Source organism: Hesperophylax consimilis, chromosome 17 (genome assembly GCF_061612785.1).
Source record: "Hesperophylax consimilis isolate HC1 chromosome 17, BYU_Hcon_1.0, whole genome shotgun sequence".
Classification (NCBI taxonomy): Eukaryota; Metazoa; Arthropoda; class Insecta; order Trichoptera; family Limnephilidae; genus Hesperophylax; species Hesperophylax consimilis.
In genome coordinates this window covers 533194-552000 of record NC_142852.1, presented here as the reverse complement: position 1 = coordinate 552000, position 18807 = coordinate 533194, and the positions used below count along the sequence as shown (strand labels likewise).

The 18807-nt window shown below is 35.7% G+C and overlaps 1 protein-coding gene across 2 annotated transcripts in view; it reads right to left on the bottom strand.

Annotated features, from left to right (window-relative positions):
• Positions 1-3185: 3185 nt before the first annotated feature.
• The window catches only part of LOC149415713 (lysosomal alpha-mannosidase-like), a 57621-nt gene continuing 41999 nt past the window's right edge, over positions 3186-18807 (bottom strand). For both annotated transcript variants that reach the window (XM_089642177.1, XM_089642176.1), the window contains exons 13-22: positions 18579-18669; positions 14678-15003; positions 13945-14084; positions 13522-13603; positions 12840-12958; positions 11840-11991; positions 11030-11154; positions 10205-10331; positions 7711-7820; positions 3186-4227 (exon numbers count right to left, since the gene is read on the bottom strand). In XM_089642177.1, the coding sequence (XP_089498303.1) occupies positions 3475-4227; positions 7711-7820; positions 10205-10331; positions 11030-11154; positions 11840-11991; positions 12840-12958; positions 13522-13603; positions 13945-14084; positions 14678-15003; positions 18579-18669 (2025 nt within the window). In that variant the 3' untranslated portion in view covers positions 3186-3474. The remainder of the gene's footprint in view (positions 4228-7710; positions 7821-10204; positions 10332-11029; positions 11155-11839; positions 11992-12839; positions 12959-13521; positions 13604-13944; positions 14085-14677; positions 15004-18578; positions 18670-18807) is intronic.

Sequence of the window (18807 nt, the reverse complement as noted above, 5' to 3'; positions counted from 1 at the left end):
TATTGAAGTAAAAAGGTAAGAAATGTCGGCATGATTTTTTTTGCATTATGCGCCACAAACAGACTGTTTTATACTATTTAGAGATGAACAACCCTTTTTGACTGGAAAAACACTGTATATAATATATTTCCTTGAATTATTTTGTGTCAGCTTTATTTCACATTTCAATTAATTTATTTTTAGTAGGGGTTTAAGAATTTACCTGCTTTGACGAGATGTTTGGTCGGCTTGTTCAATTGATGTCACGGGGAAACCTTTTCCACTCAACGAGAGAAATACACTGAATTGACATTCATTATAAATAATATTGTTATCTCTGTCAATTATCTTATTCAGATAAAAATAAGTAAATAGGTACTAAGTAGGAGCTACCTACCAATTGAACAAACGATAATCCATAGATGTGTAATCCATGATAATGATTATTATTGACATATGAGTGGCTATGATCCTTGGCTACGAATGAGAAGGTCGCGGGTCAGAGGGGGGCAGGGCAGACTAGATAAATTGATTTGAATTTAAGTTTTATATTCATATTCAAAATTGGACAATTCAAAAGTTATGTTGATTTATTTATGCCGTGTGCGCTATTTCCGTTTCATGTGTCCATTATCTGAATAAAACACATTTGCCTGATGTTGGACACTGTAATGCTATCCAAAACTTTAAGAAGGAGGTAGCACGGCATAATACCCTAAAAATAAATCACTTTTGGCCGAGAAAATCTCAAATCATTTTCAAGCGGTAAAGTAGGTATATAAATACAAAATTATTTTGATTGCCGTTTTCTAAATTGGAACTGATTTGTTTGCCTACAGTTCAGAAATACTATCCTTTTTTCAAAGGTCTGTCTAGAATAGTATATAAGTTTTGTTGTCTGGAGTGGTTTTAATCGTGTTTACAGACCAGATCTGAGTAGCCAGGTACTTCTTCTTTCCCATCTCCCTCCTCTCCCCACTACCTTCAGCCTCACAACATACTCCATTAGGGATGCCTTAGTCTCACTGGCTCCAGACGGTTGGGAGCAGTTGGGACTCTTGTGAGGTATTTTTACTCCTTGACATGGCCTGACCCGAGTATGTGGTTCTCTCGATTGTGCCATGTCTTCCCAAATGTGCAAAGGAATAGCTGGTTAAAGTTTGTCGGTACGTGCCGATACACCCTGTATAAGGATTTTTATGTTTTTATTTTTTATTTATTTTTTAATTATTTATTAACCAATAAATAAACATACATTTTTTTGGTATAATCCACCTCACTAGGCTGAGCCTGTTCCGAGGTGGCGGGAGTTTGATCTAATTTTAGATAATTCGAATTTACATAGAATCATAGATATAAATAAATAGATAATAGATAAATAAAAAAGATAAATAATTAGATATATAAAAAATAAAAATAAAAACATAAGAAATTATGAAAATACAAATAAATGAATGAGAACAAAAGAGAAAAATTCAGGCGTGGAGTGTGCTATAATTTATAGCATTGTAGATGTAATCTGTCCGCAATATACAATGCCTTTGTTAACTTTGACTATCCATGTGTGGATTTTGTTTCTTATATTTACACTTGTTGCCAGGTCTTTAATATCTTTTTCCATTTAATTGAAAAATTTTGGGGCCAGATTCTGAAAATGTCTTTGTCCATAGGTGGTATTTATCTTCGGGGTCATGTGTTGATGTCTGTTTCTTGTTTCGTAATTGTGTTGTATAGTATGATGGTTAAGTTTGTCTTTTTGGTAATATGAAGTTATAGTTTTTATGTATAGTTGCTGTATGTTCAGTACGGTGAAGTCCTTAAATAACTGTATTGTCGAGAATCTGTAAGGTTTTTTTGTGATAACTTTAATTAAGGCTTTTTGCGCTTTGAAAAGAGGGTCCATATTAGTTTCATATTATACTTACATAATTATGTTTCTATTACTATTACATTTTTCAATATTCATTCAGACGGCCGGCATAGTCCAGTGGTAACGCATTGGACTACCATTCCGAAGGTCGCGGATTCGAACCCGGCGTGCGCAAATAAATTTTATTTGACTAATTTGTGTTATTTCACAATTAATTAATTAAAATAATATATAGTGTATTTGCGGCACGTTCCAGAGTGGAAGATACTACCAGTATCGCCCTGGTGTAAGACCACCATTCAGAATTGAAACGTTGCTCCAAATGGCTTTAGCCGTGTTTAGTGACTAGATCTGAATAGCCAGGTACTTCTCCACCTTCCTCTTTCCCTTCCCCACTTACCTTCAGCCTCACAACATCCCCCAATTGGGGATGCCATAGTCTCACTGGCTCCAGACGGGAGCAGTTGGGACTCTTGTGGGGTATTCACTATAAAACAGATAGCATTGAAAAGATTCAACGGAAGTTTCTAAGGTTTATAAATTGCATATTCCTATACAAAACATAAATTACAATTACCTCTTGGATAAAATGTCTCTATTGAAACTTTCAGAAAGAAGAATAAGCACAGATTTAATACTGTTACAAAGAATACTACATTTTAAAATTGACTGTCCCAAATTACTTCAATGTATCAATATCTATTTTCCCAAAAAATCATGCCGACATTTCTTACCTTTTTACTTCAATAACACCAGGACACTAGCTTACCAAAATTCTCTGATTCGGAGACTTCACAATCTTTCTGATCTGGGTGATATATTTCATCTTAAAACTAATCAGTATAAATGTTGTATATTCTATCACTTTTATTCTTCTAGACACAAATAGACCTATATGGGTATATAACTTCTCCGCTTCTACTATTTTGTTTTGTTGAATCTTTTAAATTCAATTATATGCGTGAGGATTCATTTTTGTCATTATGTTTACATTCTTCTTTATTGTATTAATTTTTAAGTGTTTACTCTGATACAAAATGCTTGTATTTTTTTTAAAGAAAAGCCCACTAGGGCGTGTAATAAATAAATAATTATGTGCCATAATACATTCCTCTTTTATGTTAAAATATAAAAAGCAACCTTTCAATTCATTCCTTAAGAGCTTGCAGTGTAGCTTTTACCCAGGTCACAAATAATTTCAAGAGAATCTTAATAAATCAGCAAGATTTTATATCAGTTAGTTTTCTCCTTGCGGAATCCGTATTCTCATTGCAAATTGTCAGAGGCTCTAGGGTTCAATCTGTGTATAGTATAAACATATAAATAAAACCAATAATTAGATTATTTTAGTTTTAATGTGACTTCATTATTTACAAAAAAAACTTACAGTCAAATGAGTTATATAAAATATTTACAAAAGTCGTTTTATTTCGGTGGTAAAAATGTTATAGAAAACTGAAACATTACGGAAAAAAATGCAGTGCTAATGTTTTGTAAAAATTATCTGTTAACTACAAAAATACACTCTATAGACAAGGGCGCTGTTACAGGTGTCACATAAAAAAATATACTTATATATTTTACTAGCGTCGCTAAGGAAAGATTGGAAACAACCACTTTTCTATCTAATCCAAGAACTTAGCAGTTAGGATAAAAGTCCTGATCTGCATTGGTTCAAGAGTTATTTCAAAATATCCATCTCCGAGTTCATCATTCTCTCTGTAATTAGACTCTCCAGTTGGATAGTAATCATCTCTAACTTCTCTATCCTTATTATGCTTCTTCTGCATTTTCTTTTCATGACTTTTATTAGTACCCTCCAGATCTTGTAGATTTTGCAGCTTCCTCGACAGTTCTTTTAGCTGTTCTGTCATAACTCTGAGTTCGTTCGACTTGTCTGTCTTGTGCTTTTTCGTATGCGACAAATCAGCTGTTGTTTGAACGACCGCCGTCTGAATATCTCGAATCTTCTTTGCGTTGTCTTTGATTTGTTTCTTCATGTAAGCAATATCGTCTGCAATATCTTTGGGATTGTTTTGATTCGTCTCTGTCTCGGTGTATTTGGATTGGTTCATCTGTGGCACGGAATTGTCTTCGACATAGTTGATTTCGACTTCTTTGAATTGTTCGGATCTCCATTCCATCCTGTTGGACTCCTCCAGGTAAACGTTTCCTCCTAGCGTGGTTTCTCTTACAGTGAGGACATCAATTCCGGAAAAGATTCTCTTAACATTGACTACGATAGGTTTGGACAAGTCTGCTGGGTCGTCCGTCTTTTGCAAGAAGTGTTCAAGGCGAATGAGGACTGTGTTATCTTTCCAAGGCTCGACTGTTAAGAGATGGACGTTTGCAGGAAGTTCGGTTGTCAAGCCGCTGAACTGAAATAAAGAATTAAAGATAGCATTTTATTCGTAATTTGAGCAGGACAACTTGTAGTGAGCTGTTTACGCATTTCCTAGTTTATCAGTTTAAAAATATCCTAAACAAAAATCAGTAAATTTTCCAGGAGAGCTTTTTGTAGGGAGAGGTTTCTCCTAATATAAAAATTGAATTCCTTAGATCAGGTTTTTTCAAAGTGGGGGCGCTCCTCCTAAGGGGGACGAAAGGACTTACTAAGAGGGGAGCAGGATATATAAATATACCTTTTTAGTTAATCGTAAACACTCGCCAAAACTTATTTTGGAAGCAAATGTGATCGTTCTTGGACCACGAAAGAACGCCATAAAACACATATATTTGCAATACTGTTGGATGAGAGCAAAGATGATGCACAATGCTCTCAATTGATAGTTTTCATACAATATATCTAAAATGAAATAATTCAAAATTCTGCTTTTTACTGAGTTAATTACAACAATAAAAGCAGTTGATATGATTTTCCAGCACTGACTTGTGGGAAAGAGCATTTTCTGCTATTGCAGATTTAGGAAGGAAGTTTTTTATAGCAATTTCCAAAGTTGATCAGCAACATCAGCAGCTGTAGGCAGACTGATGGAACCTAAGCGCAATCCAAATACTATGTTTGGTGATCGCGCTTTCGGAGTATCTGGGCCGAAGGCTTGGAATAAACTCCCTCCGGAACTAAGATCCATAACAAGTCCAACAGAATTCAGGTCTAAACTAAAAACTTACCTTTTTAAGCTATCATACACTTAAATTAAATTTACCATTCCTGAGAGAAAGTCCAGTTATTTCTAATTATGTCCTAAATCCTGTTTCTAAATTTCGTTAATAAACAATTATTTAATTTTGATGAAGTATTAATCGTATGTGATCTACGAGGTAAGTATGGTACTGTATATTATCTCCATATATTGTTAGTAATAACATAGATCATTGTAAAAATGTATTATATATTTGTACAGCACCCTTGAGGTGATTTTGCACAAAAACGGCGTTGTAAAAATCATCCAAATATTATTATTTAAGCCAATAATTTAATGCGTTTTTCATAACTAAGTGTTTTTTGTGCAACTCTATCTATATAAATAAAAAAATGTAAGCGTTCGTTTGTTCAAAATCTTAAATCTCCGAAAATTCTTCACCGATTGCTTTGAAATTTTGACGCAACGTTACATTCAAATACGCGTGTGTTTTTATATGCCTATATATATTAAGTAGATGTGAACTGCATGCTTTATTTTAAAAAATACCGCCATCTGTTGGACGTATAAGCAACAGTACAATACACACCAATAAGTTTGGGAACTCATGCCTCAGATGAGAACGATCTATATTTCGTTAGGTAGTTAAAACTCAAGTGGAATACAATTCACTTATTTGGTCGTCTTTGTATAAAGTTCACTCTGACAATATAGAACAATATCAGCACAAATTTCTTGGGTTCATACATTTTAAGCTCAAAATTCCAATTGAATACATTAATTATGTCAGTTTGATAAATAAATTGCATCTAATAGCGCTGTCTGACAGGAGAATTATGTCAGACCTGTTTGTATTACACAGATTCATTAACAACTTAATTGACAGCCCTGCCATCGTCACCACTATTAAATTCAATATACCGACTAGGAACACAAGACAAAATGTAACATTCTTCTACAACACATACACAATCAGACACTCTCACTAGCCAATAGGATGCATAATTATAAGGTATGGAATCACAGCTTGGGGACTTTCATGTAAAACAAATATAAACCATGTTCAATCAGTTCAAAATTCACTAGTTAAATTATTAGCTCATAAAAGTTTATACGAACAAAGGCATAATGTTCCATACCTTTATCAGAATCTTAAAATTTTCTCGGTAAGATCAATTCTGTGGTATAAAATTATATTTCAGCATATGAATAGCCCTATATACATAAATAGACTGGACCAAACTTACAACACTCGTTTTACGTTAAATTAAGGACTAATTGTACCTAAGCATTTAAAAAAATATGGACAAAGAACACTGGACTACATGATACCTAGTTGCTTAAATATGTTACCTGCTGAAATAAAAAAAAAATGTACAAATTAATGTAAAAACAAATATTATGTTGAAAAATTGGCTCGCTGAAAGAAATAGTCTGTATTAGAGTCTAATACAAACTATTGGTAGATACTATCACGGTTGTGTATATGTTTTTATATTTTTAAAACAGTTTGTTATTTTTTATTGTTATCACTGTTGTCATTAAGTAAAATAAGTTTTGTCTTTTTTTAATATTTTTTATGTGAAGTTGCCATCGACAAACTACTGAAAAGTAGTTTATTGGAACTTTTCTGTTTTTTTTCTGTATTTTATTTTATTATTTACTGTAATATATATTTTTGTCTTGCTTTATTTAAATAAAAAAAAAAATAAATAAAAAAATATAAATCTGGCAACAAGTTTGGGGGGACTATTTATATATTTACTGACTCCATTTATATAACCAAGTGTAATCTATACCAGCACTTTGTTGAATCTTTGCGAGTGATTTGTCGTATATGTAGTATTGTTCCAGTTTCTTTTATATTTTATGTCACTGTTGCATATATTATTTAGTTTATCAGTTTAATGCTTTTTCGTGCTGTGTATAATTTTCTATAATAGGTAATTTTCTCACTAGGTGTATTCTGTTCTTATAATTCATGAAAAAAACCCAAATAAATAAAAATTGTATACATCTAAATACATTTTTTATTATTATGTAATGAGCAGGCAGCATCCTGCTGATGCGCTCATATCTGATTTCGCAACAAGTTTGCCAGTAATTGAGTTGTTTTAAGTTTGAACTAAGTCCTTTCTTCTCTCCAAATGTGAATCCAATAGAGCTTTGAATTGATTTATATTTGTTGCATATGACATGTTGTGGGAGTTTGTTCCAAGCATCCACTACTCTATTTGCAAGGAACTGTTTTCTAGGATTAGATGCAAAAGGCGTTTTGGTAATTGTGTCCACGGAGATTTATATTTTTATTAGTAGTGAAGATTTCTTGGATGCTAGGGCAACTGTAATGTCCAGATAAAATTTAGAAAGTCTCGATCAAGTCACCCCTTTCTCTTCTTTCTTGTAAGGTTGGTAATCTTAGTTCCTTGAGTCTATCTTCGTATCGTAGATCTTTCAGAGCTCTTGGTATTTTGTCTCTGTACTCTCTCTAACAGATTTATATCCTTTGCGAAGTAAGGACTCCATATTTGGAAAGCATATTCCAGGAGAGGTCGCACATATGTTTTATATATTTTTAACATCATGTCCGGTGTTAGGTCAAGGAAGGTTTTCCTGATTAGATATATTATTTGTATGTTTATTTATGGTCGGGGGGTCAACTGTCATGTAATCTTTGATAACATATGTTGGCTTGGCCTTTTTCAACATATCGTGTAGTTTGCCATACATTCCCATTGAGAATCGTTGATAAGTTACCTCATTCCTGGCCTGCTGCCACTGGGAGAATGTGAAGTTATCTGCGTTGGAGGCCAGGACTGCTGGTTCTAGCTGCTTGACCAAGATCAGCTGTCTCCGAGCAACGGCTCCTGCAAACAACCAACAACGGTCATCCAACGGACATAACACAAGTCAAAAGTTTAATGTCAAAGGTCAACAATCAAAAGTCAATTGTCAACAGTCAAATTTCTTAAAGACCTCGCAACAAGTGTAAATATAAGACACAAAATCCACACATGGATAGTCAACAATTCATTGTATACTGCGGACAGATAACATCTATAATACTAAAAATTATAGCACACTCCACGCCTGAATTATTTCCTGTGTCCTCATTATTTTTTTTTGTATTTTCATTATTTATTATGTTTGTTTTTAAATTTTTATCTATCTTATTATTTATCTTTACCATATTTCTTTTTATTTATATCTTTGATTCTATGTAAATTCGCAGTATCTAAAATTAGATCAAACTCCCGCCACCCCGGAACAGGCTCAGCCTAGTGAGATGGATTATACCAAAAAAAATGTATGTTAATTTATTGGTTAATAAATAATAAAAAAGATTTCAGAAGTCGAAAGTCAAATGTTAAACAATAAAATATATAAATTTGTTTTAGACCACTTTAATTTTAATTGCACTCTACCGGTTTCGGAAGCATCCTTCCTTCATCAGGAGAATATTAAAACTAATCTATGATACAAAATATTGACAGAAATATACACAAAAAAAAAATATATAATTTAGGTGTTTGAGTGGGAGGTTAACAAAGGGGGACGGGTAATGGCGGGAATTCCGACAATAACAGAGCGGTTTACTGGAAATATATTTGGAATGGGACTAAAAGATAAATGAATTTGGTTATTCAATATACTAGCGTTATTAAAATTAAAGTGGTCTAAAACTGACTTATATCTTTTATTATAAATTATTACGAGGTAAATGAAGTGTACAACAGTCAAATAAAAAAAGTCAAATGTCAAAGTCAAAAGTGGACAATCAAAAGTAAAAAGTAATCAATCAAAGGTCAACAGTCAAAAGACAAACTCGAAACTCTTAAGTCTAAATCAATTGTTGATGACCTTAAACCCATTGGAAGTTCAAGAATTATAAATTTGTATTGTTAAATATGTGCAAGTGAATTCTTACATAAAGGACCAGGTATATTTTAGAGATTATTAGGTATTACAAATCTAGTATACTTATATTTCAATTTAAAAATAGATGAGGAAAAAATCACAAAATATGTGATAAAAGCAAGAATTTTTTTTATTTTTTAATTTTCGACCTAGTTGTGTTGACTTGCTAATAGCCAACTTCAAAGAAAAAATATTTGTTTTGGTTTGACTGGGGATTGAGCCCTCCTCCCCAGAAGCTGGAGCCAACTGCGCTAACAACTGCGCCAAATACAGATTGGGTAGGACCGACATTTATTTATTAAATCATCTGCTGTGATGTCATCTAATTTCAGAGAATTGCGTACATGTTCGCGTATGTGTATGCGATTGCCACCAAAAGTTGATAGAATGCATTGTCATTGACGTCGAGTCTATTTGCCGAGTATCAGCTCAGTCAGATGTCGGGAGGTGGGTTAATATTCATATTTATTTATTCATTTATTTAACGCCCAGAGGGCTTTTACATGTAGGTGGTACAATTTTAATGACAGTTTTGAAACATGAGAAAGAAATATTAAAAAATAAAAGAACATAAATTAAAAAATACAGCGATTTGACTGGCTTACAAAAATATAACATCCATTTAGGAATAGTGTTGAAATAAGTCTTTTACGTAATCCACAAAATTCGCAAAGTTAATATTAAATATATCGACATCACCTAAGTACCTATTGGTTTCCCATAGTGTGAAACTGTTGTATTGGGGAGTTCGCAATGTAATTGCGCTTATGTGTGTTGCAGTGGAATAGTGTATTTTGTCGTGTTGTTATTGTAGGTATTCGTAAGTTTATGAGTTGCAGAAGTTCGCAACAGTCGAATTTAGAGTTTAGAATCTTGAATAAAAAAGTTAAGTCGTTTATTTTACGCCTGTCTTCCAATGTGTGCATTTTTAGAGTATTTAATGAAAAATGATATTGTAAGTCTTCTAGTGGGATATTTAATTTAAAATTAAAAATTAATTATTTAAAATATATATTTAATTATAAAACAATTATCGTCTTTTAAAACTTTAAAACATATTTATTAAAAATTTGGTTTGACTGAGGATTGAACCTTCGTTCCTAGAGACCGGAGTCAACCGCGCTACCAACTTTGCCAGATGCCACGGCTTTTTGGTTCGGCTCGGTGGATTTTAGAAGCGGAAAGCAAGCCACCAGATTTTCCCCGCACACGATGAGTTTCGGCTCGGTGCGGAGCTTTTGATTGTAATCGTTTATGGATTCTTATGGTAATAGGTATATTTTGTGAATATACTTTATCTTTTACGGTCTTCCAAAAAAAGGGTTCATCATACCTTTGTCCTGAGCGCCTCCGATGTGAAGGTAATGCGTCCCCTTGGCTACCAACCCTCTCTCTCCTTCCGTCTCGTTAAGTGCCTCTCCCACACCAAATGCGTCGTCATGCAGTAGTCTCCTGTGGACCTGCACATATAAGTTTGTCATCATTTTACTTCGTATAGAGACGCGATTACTTCAAATATTATCAATTATTCCATGGGTACGACTCGACTCGAAAGTGGAAAAACAAATAACTGATTAATCGCTAGAGCCTCAACAAAAAAATGTTGACATTCAATTTCAAATAATTTCAATGTTTATGAACGCATTTCAATACGAAATACGGTTTTTGAAATCAGATGAAAAACTATTTGAGATTTAAATGATATATTTTTTTTTATTTTTTGCACAAGAGTCCCAACTGTTCTCAACCGTCTGGAGCCAGTGAGACTATAGCATCCCAATTGGAGTATGTTGTAAGGCTGAAAGTAGTGGAGATGGGGGAGTATCTGGCTATTTATATCTGGTCGCCAAACACTGCCAAAGCCCTTTCAAGCAACGTTTCCAATTTTATATGGTGGTCTTACACCAGAACGGCACTGAGAGTGTCTTCAATTTTGAACTATTTATTATTTTAAATGAGTAAAATGTTAAATAACACAAATTAATCAAATTAAGTTTACTTGCACACGCCGGGATTTGAACAAGCGGCATCTAGCTTGCTAATCGATAGCCTTACCCTTACCGTTTGGCTAAGAGCTGGCCTTGACTACGTGGTCTAAGTGATTAAAATATGCATGACAAAGATAGACAAAGGTTCAAAGTGGGTCCTCGATCCTCACCATAAGTTCCACCTCCCCGTCCTTCAGAGATGTTCCTCCTTGCGCCCGGTCGGTCAGCACTGACAGGTCCAGGCCAGTCTTTTCGTCGTGGATAGCGATCACAGATGTTACAGGGTAATAGTTTCCTATAATCCAAGCAATTCATTACAGTTCTACCCAGTTCTAGCAAGGGTCTGATCCTGCGAAGATCAGATGTGAAATATTTACAATATTGAAAGAAAAAGATTTTGTCAATTTATTAGTAAACATCCTAAATTCAGTTGTTGGTGCATGCGAGATTTTAAACTGTATTCCTTCATAATAATTATTTAAATTCAATTCTTTTTAGGGTCTTTTAGATGAGAGGAAGGAATGAACACAGGTCTTGAGAGACCCATGTTGGAGGAGGGAAGAACACAGAGGCCAGCAAGTAGTTCCACAGATGAGCTGTTTAACTCAAGAACGAGTCGTAGAAAGCACCCATTCTCATTTCCCATTCCCGGGTCTCTGTCGCTTTTGATGATGCTGTGTGGAGCTCAATCTCAATCTGGGGGCTCAATGTGTCCAGGAGTTACGGACGTATGACTGCATTTTCCCATTGCGGTTCTAGGCGATGGGTCCAGCTGGAGTCACTGCTGCCAAGTCACTGGTTGAAGCTTGAAACCAGAGGTGTTGGTTATCCAATAAATGGTACCCGCGGTGGCGGTACCTTTGCCCACCTCCCAAATGGAAAAGATGAAAAGAACTCAAAGTTAGAGTACAACGACGGCATGGAAATATTTTATATGACATTATTAATATTATTTGGCTGTACGCATTATGCGGATTTACCAGCAACCGGTTCTGCAAGATCCAGGGTCCACGTTGGTCTCTGGTTTCGGACCCTCTTGAGCAGCTGCCTCCCGTTGGCGTCTGTGTAGAAGGTACCAGCGGTTTGCATATCTGATGAGAACTTGGAAATGACTTCTTTGCCGATGCCATCTCTGCAAACATTATCAAAGATCAAAAATTATTTTTTAAAAAACCATCAAATTGGATATTATCACCAAATGAAAATAACATTAGTCTAATTTTTGTATTTCTATGAGAGCTTCCTAAGTGAGACAGAGACAAAGTAACTTGATCACTCACTAGCAGTAGAAATTAATGCAATTACAAATTCGATACGTAAGCAGCGGTTGTTTGCTTGGCAATATCGAGAGCAGTTGTTTTCAATCACGCTTTAGAAGGATTGCACAAAATAATGATAAATTTGAAAAATCTATGAACAGTTGTAACAGCACGTAACCAAAGAATTTTATACATGTTTACTAAAAAATCAAAGTGTAAAAAACAAGTTTTTTTACTAAGAATGCTGGATGGTTGGATAATGGGATGACAGGTTGGCGATAGGATGACAGGATGACATAATGACAGGATATCAGGTTGATAATAGGATAACAGGATGACGGGATAACGGGATGACGGGATGAAAGTATGTCAGGGTGACATAATGACACGATGACAAGGTGACAGGATGACGGGATGATACAATTACTGGATGGCATGATAACACGAGGGCCGGATGACGTGATGACATAATGACAGGATGACGGCATGACAGGTTAATAATAGGATTACGGGATGAAGGGATGACGTGATGACAGTATATCAGGGTGACATAATGACTCGATGACAGGATGACAGGATTACGATAGGATGACGGGATGATACAATTACCGGATGGCATGATGACACGAGGGCCGGATTACGTGATGACACGAGGACAGGACGGCGGAATGACAGGATGACTGAATGATTGGATGACTGGATTCACAAGAGGGTTACTCACTCCACAGGGATGGGTCCGACCACCCATTCAAACTCAACATGGTTGCTGTCCTTATATATCCTGATGGTCTGAGACGCCCAGTCGGAGAACCGCTGGTACAGTTCTTCCACCAATGCTCCCTAAACATACAAACCAATGTAGGACATTACGTGTATTATTAATGATTTCGATCCCAAATATACATAGATATATTATCTTTTGATACCTTTCCGTATAAACTCTTTCGTATCAGGAGATCCTTTCTAGTGCGAATTCTTGTAATATATTTCTGGTGTGACTTCTTGTAATAGATTGTAATCGAAAACCTTTTATATGTAATTTCGACAAACACCTGCGATTTTAAATTCTTTGGATTTGTTTGCGGAAACAGAAGTGAATTGCTTTTGTTGATCGGGAATCGAGATTTTGCTACGGTAATAAATAATTCCATGGTCCATTCCTCTCTCTACACTTCCACTCCCGGGCGTCAGTTCCCAATCAGTCGCAGTGGAATGCAGTTCACGCATAACTCATCTATTCTATAAACCGCATTAATTATGAATTAAAGATTATTTCGTATTGGAATCTATTAAAACCGCAGGATGACTAATCCCACCTTCACTGATTTCGATAAAACACAGAAAATAATTTTGTCACTATAACCTGGCTGAATTATAATTAATGAATTGAAGATGAAGCATACCTTATACACTCTGTTTTCAGGTTTAGCTGAGATGGACTTTGCTGTTGGTCCAGTCGGCCTGAGGATGTAAGCTCCGGACGATCTGAATAACAAAAAATACTCGAAATCAAGACGTGTTTTTTTTTGCACAGAAAACATTCTTCTTACAACTAACTGTCGCGTTGTAAACTAAACCTTATTTAGTAAATACACTAGTCTCCTTCAACGGAAGCAATCTTCCCGACATGTCTTCCATTGATATGCTTGGTGTACCTCTAAGTGACCAGCTCAGGCACGGGGGCTCCATCGAAGCCAGGGTCAAGTTAGCCTCTCGGAAGCTGAACGAACTATAAAGGGCCTGCAGATGCTTTAACTTACATAGCAGAAGATCATTTGACAAGTATCAAATTGTAACTTTAATAAATACAGTATATTGTGTCCGACCTGTTTTGTGGTACCGCATTGTTTCCAATTTGTCCCTCGTAGTAAAGAAGCTCCTGGCGAAGGGTAATGGTAAGATTCTTATTGGCAACGTACAGCTTGCTGACGAAACCAGTTTGCGGGTCAATGGACAGTCTAAGTTTCTGAAAAACAAAATAAATATTCATTACGTAATGTTAGCAAATAGTGTATTTTTAATGTAATTACAGCACGGTTTTCAGATTTAAAAAGAAGGCATTTAATAGAAGTGTACCCAAAGCGAGTCCCTGAGGTACACTTGAATAAACTGTTGTTTATTTCCAATCTTTGTAACAAACATTCAAATGATTCAAACTCCTTCTTACACTACATTTTTGCGTCTATATTTGTAATTTAGTTATAAATAAACCCAGACGAGGTGAACATTGCTCGCAAAACATGTCGGTTAAATCTAAAACAATAAAACTGGTTGAAACGAAGAGTTTATTATTTTTCATTTTATCATTACTTACGTTAATAAAGGTTAGTTTTGTATCTAGGGAGTTTTTTCACAAATTCTCTTAGTCAATAAAACTCCGGCTTCAACAAAACACTTGGACTTCTATTGTGATAGATTGACAACGGCTATTATATTTTAACTAGCAGGCAGTTGGAATAATATGGACCCCAACCTAGGTATTCTCTTTTTATTTATTCTCAAATGCCATCTATGGGTTAGCTCATGCATTGATATCAGTTAGTGATAAATTGTACTCACGTCATTTCCAATGGAATACTCCTCATCGATCGCTTCCTTCAACTTCTCATTGAAGTCATCCCCTTCAACCTCTTCTTGCTTGTCAACCTGTCCTCGTCCCTGGTCTGCAAGAACTCCCTGTTGGGCCCGCTCGTATGGCAGCAGATTAGCTGTGCGGTCGAATCCACCACTACCGTTGGAAGCGGGCGACACGTAGTAGGAACGGTATCCTAGTGGAGGAAGATCTTCTGCGAGGAATACCAGTTCTTCTGTTGCGTTGGAGTTGCGGTGCAACTGGCGTACGGTGCTACTTGATATTGTTACTATTTGGGTAGCCATCTTTTTTCCTGTGAAAAAAATAGTTGTGAGTAGCTGAAGTCTATCCTCGTGTTTTGGAGGCCAAGTGTGCAAAATTTGTTAAAATATACCCAAGAGTCCAAACTAGCAATTGATCTACAATTCGATGGCAATCTATATAATTAAATGGAAATTTAAGCAACTGAAAAACTACTGCATAAATTCTGCTGAAAATTTCAAAGGTTGTTCTTATAGGTGCAAGGAGTGAGGAGTGAATGGCAGAAGAAGTGGGGGAGACCCGAGGAAGACACGTATTATATCTGCACTGGAATGAGTCGATGTAATGTAGTTTTATAATTTTTTCCTGATCACTAGACCAAAATTCCTACCACATTTCATTGAGTTCTGATATTGCTTCGCAGTGTTTCTACATCCTTTTCGATGTTTTTATACCCGGGATTTATGGTTTTGCGCCCTGAAGACTGATTGCTCCGACTACATCATTGCTGAAAGGCTTCAATACACGCACACTAACACTAAGGACCGGTTGTTTCGGAGAATTTGAACAATTCTTCAAATTTCAAAGTTGATTTTCATGTTCTGTGTAAGATTTTTTCAAGTTCTGTTATTATTTCAGTTCTGTCAAGCAACCAGCCTAATGATATCATATCAGAACCTTGAATAAGACTTTTAGAGAACCCGAAAATTGATGAATTGTTGAAATTTGATGAATTGTTCAAATTCTCCATAACAACCCGTCCTAAGCCTCGCTGTGTGAAACTTGGTACCTTATAGCGGTGATGATTTGTAATAAATAAACAATAAATAACACCATGTATACGACGTACGTAGTAATGCACCAAATTCACTATACCGTTACAAAGGTAGCACTAAATCAGGTACTATTTATAGTTTGCATAAAGTGGCATTTGTGGCACTTACTGTAAAAAAATAAAACAATATTTGTATTAATTTTTTTTTTCAATACACTATTTAGTTGCAGAGAAAAAAAAAATTTGTTATGTAATTATGTACTTTTCTTAAGGAATAATATGAACTACACCTGTCAATTTGTCTGTCCTGGAACGGGAAACTTTCCTAGTTGGACAAGCAAAGCTTCCTAATAAGTAATTTGTACTTTCTTTTGTATCTATCTATAAATAAATAAATTAAATAACAGTAATAATGCGAGGTTCATGTTTATTATTAATGTTATTTTAACCAAGTTATTATATTACAATAAACACTTATCAAACTCCGTTGTACAACCTCCTGATATACTATCTTTCATTCGTGTGTAACTTTTATAGCTGTATCAATTAAAAAATGTTCTGTAAATACCCAATCTGAGGTAATTAATAATTGCTAAATACAAACTGTTCATGTTTATTTTTATAAATATCAATAAAGTGACTACACATTGCTGTGTAATTACTTTCATAGCAGCATACAATTATTGAACTCCTTTGTAAAATGACAACTTGCATTGTACCTTCTTATACAGGGTGTATCGGCACGTATCAGACAAACTTTAACCAGCTATTGCAGCTACAGCACATTTGGAGTAAAAAATGTTATGGGCACTTTGCTGTCCGGTAAAATTTTTTTTAATAAAAAAACTATCATTCATATTTTCACCACATGTCGCCACTGTTTTATCCTTTGTCACAGTTTGAAAACCCATCTGGCAATATTTTATTCGAGTTTCGTTGAATAATATACGTACGTACCTACATTGCCGCGCTTTTACAATCACAACAATATGGCATGGCACCATTCGTCTCATTTTGAATTATTATTATTTAGTGTGTATTAAAGAGCGAAGACGCTTTTTGACACACTTGCTAATAACAGCTGTTGAACACGAAAAACAATGCCAATGACAGTGACGGAGTGTGGATTTTTTAATAATTTTTTGTTTTTAATTGAAAAAAAATGTTACCGGACAGCAAAGTGCCCATAACATTTTTTACTCCAAATGTGCTAAGGAAAAGCTGGTTAAAGTTTGTCGGGTACGTGCCGATACACCCAGTATAGTTCATACTTAGTTTACTATGTTATGCACTATTGAGGACTACTATTGCACACAGGAAGCCACGAGGAAAATAATTTCCCTCGGGACTTACTTCATCTTTTAGGATGTTGTGTGGAGGCTCTTTTTTAAGGAAAGGAAGTTGTAGGAATGTTAAATATTTGAGGTTTGAATTTAGGGATCAATGTTTCCAGGAGTAACGTATATTTGAAAATATCCTTCCCATTATGGCACCGTGATAAATTACCAAAGGTGATCTGTGGCAAAATTGTTGGTTGATCTCATAAATCGTTCCAGAGGCAGCGGTACTCTTCAAGGCGTGAATATATAAACAAAATGTGCAAAATGGATGATCTGCAGTCTCTCGTGTCTAGGATGAACGAAGTATGCGTGAAGAACGAGTTAATGATGAATGTAAGTAAGTCTATAGTCACGGTGTTTGAAAGAGAGAGTACGAAAACAGTGTGCAATATAGCTGTGAATGAGGAATACTTGGAGCAGGTGGATGAGTTTGTGTATTTAGGAAGTATGTTCTAGAGAGATGGGAAGGCTGACAGAGATATTGAAACAAGGGGAAATGCAGGTAACTCCATTCATGGAGGACTGAACGCAGTTGGCGCTAACTAAACATTGTCCAAAGAAGCCAAGCTAGCAGTCCACAATGGAGTGCTGCTACCTACCCTGATGGATGGAAGTGATTCATGGAACTGGCAGAGGAATGATGTAAGTAGACTGAACGCTGTAGAAATGAGATCCTTGAGGCGTATGTGTTGTAAAACTATGTATGATCGTGTGAGAGATGTGGAGATCCGCAAAGAGTGCAAGGCTGATGTAAGCGTAATGAGTAAGATCAAGAAAGGGACGCTTTGATGGTTTGGGCATGTAGAGCGAATGAGCAAAGAAAGGAGTGTAAGGAGAATATACGATGCAAATGTGAATGGTAGAAGAAGATTATTAGGAGAATATATGACGCACATGTTAAAGGTAAAAAGAAGCGAAATTAGCAGTCCACAACGGAGTGCTGGTACCTACCTTGATGTATGGAAGTGAGCCATGGAACTGGCAAAGAAAGGATGAAAGTAGATTAAATGTTGTTGAAATGAGATCCCTGAGGCGTATGTGTGGTAAAACCATCTTGTTTCATTTGTTTGATCGTATGAGGAATGTGGAGATCCGCAAAGAGTGCAAGGCTGATGTAAGCGTAATGAGTAAGGAACGCTTAGATGGTTTGGGCATGTAGAGCGAATGAGCGAAGATAGTAGTGTAAGGAGGATATATGATGCAAATGCGAATGGTAGCAGAAGTCGGGGACGCCCGAGGGAGACGTGGCACGACCAAGTGAATCATATACTCGAGTCGGGCCATGTCAAGAGTCAGAACAATAGAAGAGTATGTGTGAGACGATGTATGAATGTGAATGAGTCAAGAAGTGTGTGCCAAGACCGTGTTGTTTGTCGGTCTGTCCTCTCTGCCTATCCCTGCGGAGAAACGGCGTGATGGTTAGTTAGTTAGTTAAATGTGCTAGAAGAATTGTGGAAGCATTGCTAGTGTAAATTGTATTACAGTGGGTAGTGGTATAGAGAAAGTACTGACCATCATTATCCTGGACGATATAATCGCTGCCTGTTACTGGGACCCTGACGTAATGGTTAATGACGTGGCCCAGCGGGTTATAAACTGTCACCTGAAAAGATACATGTGTCATTTTATTCTGCTCTATCACTGAGCTAGTTCGACCGCTCTCCTTCGGTCAAATTTTACTAAGAGCTACCGATATTTTCCAAATTTTACTAAGAGCAACCGATATTATCCAAATTTTACT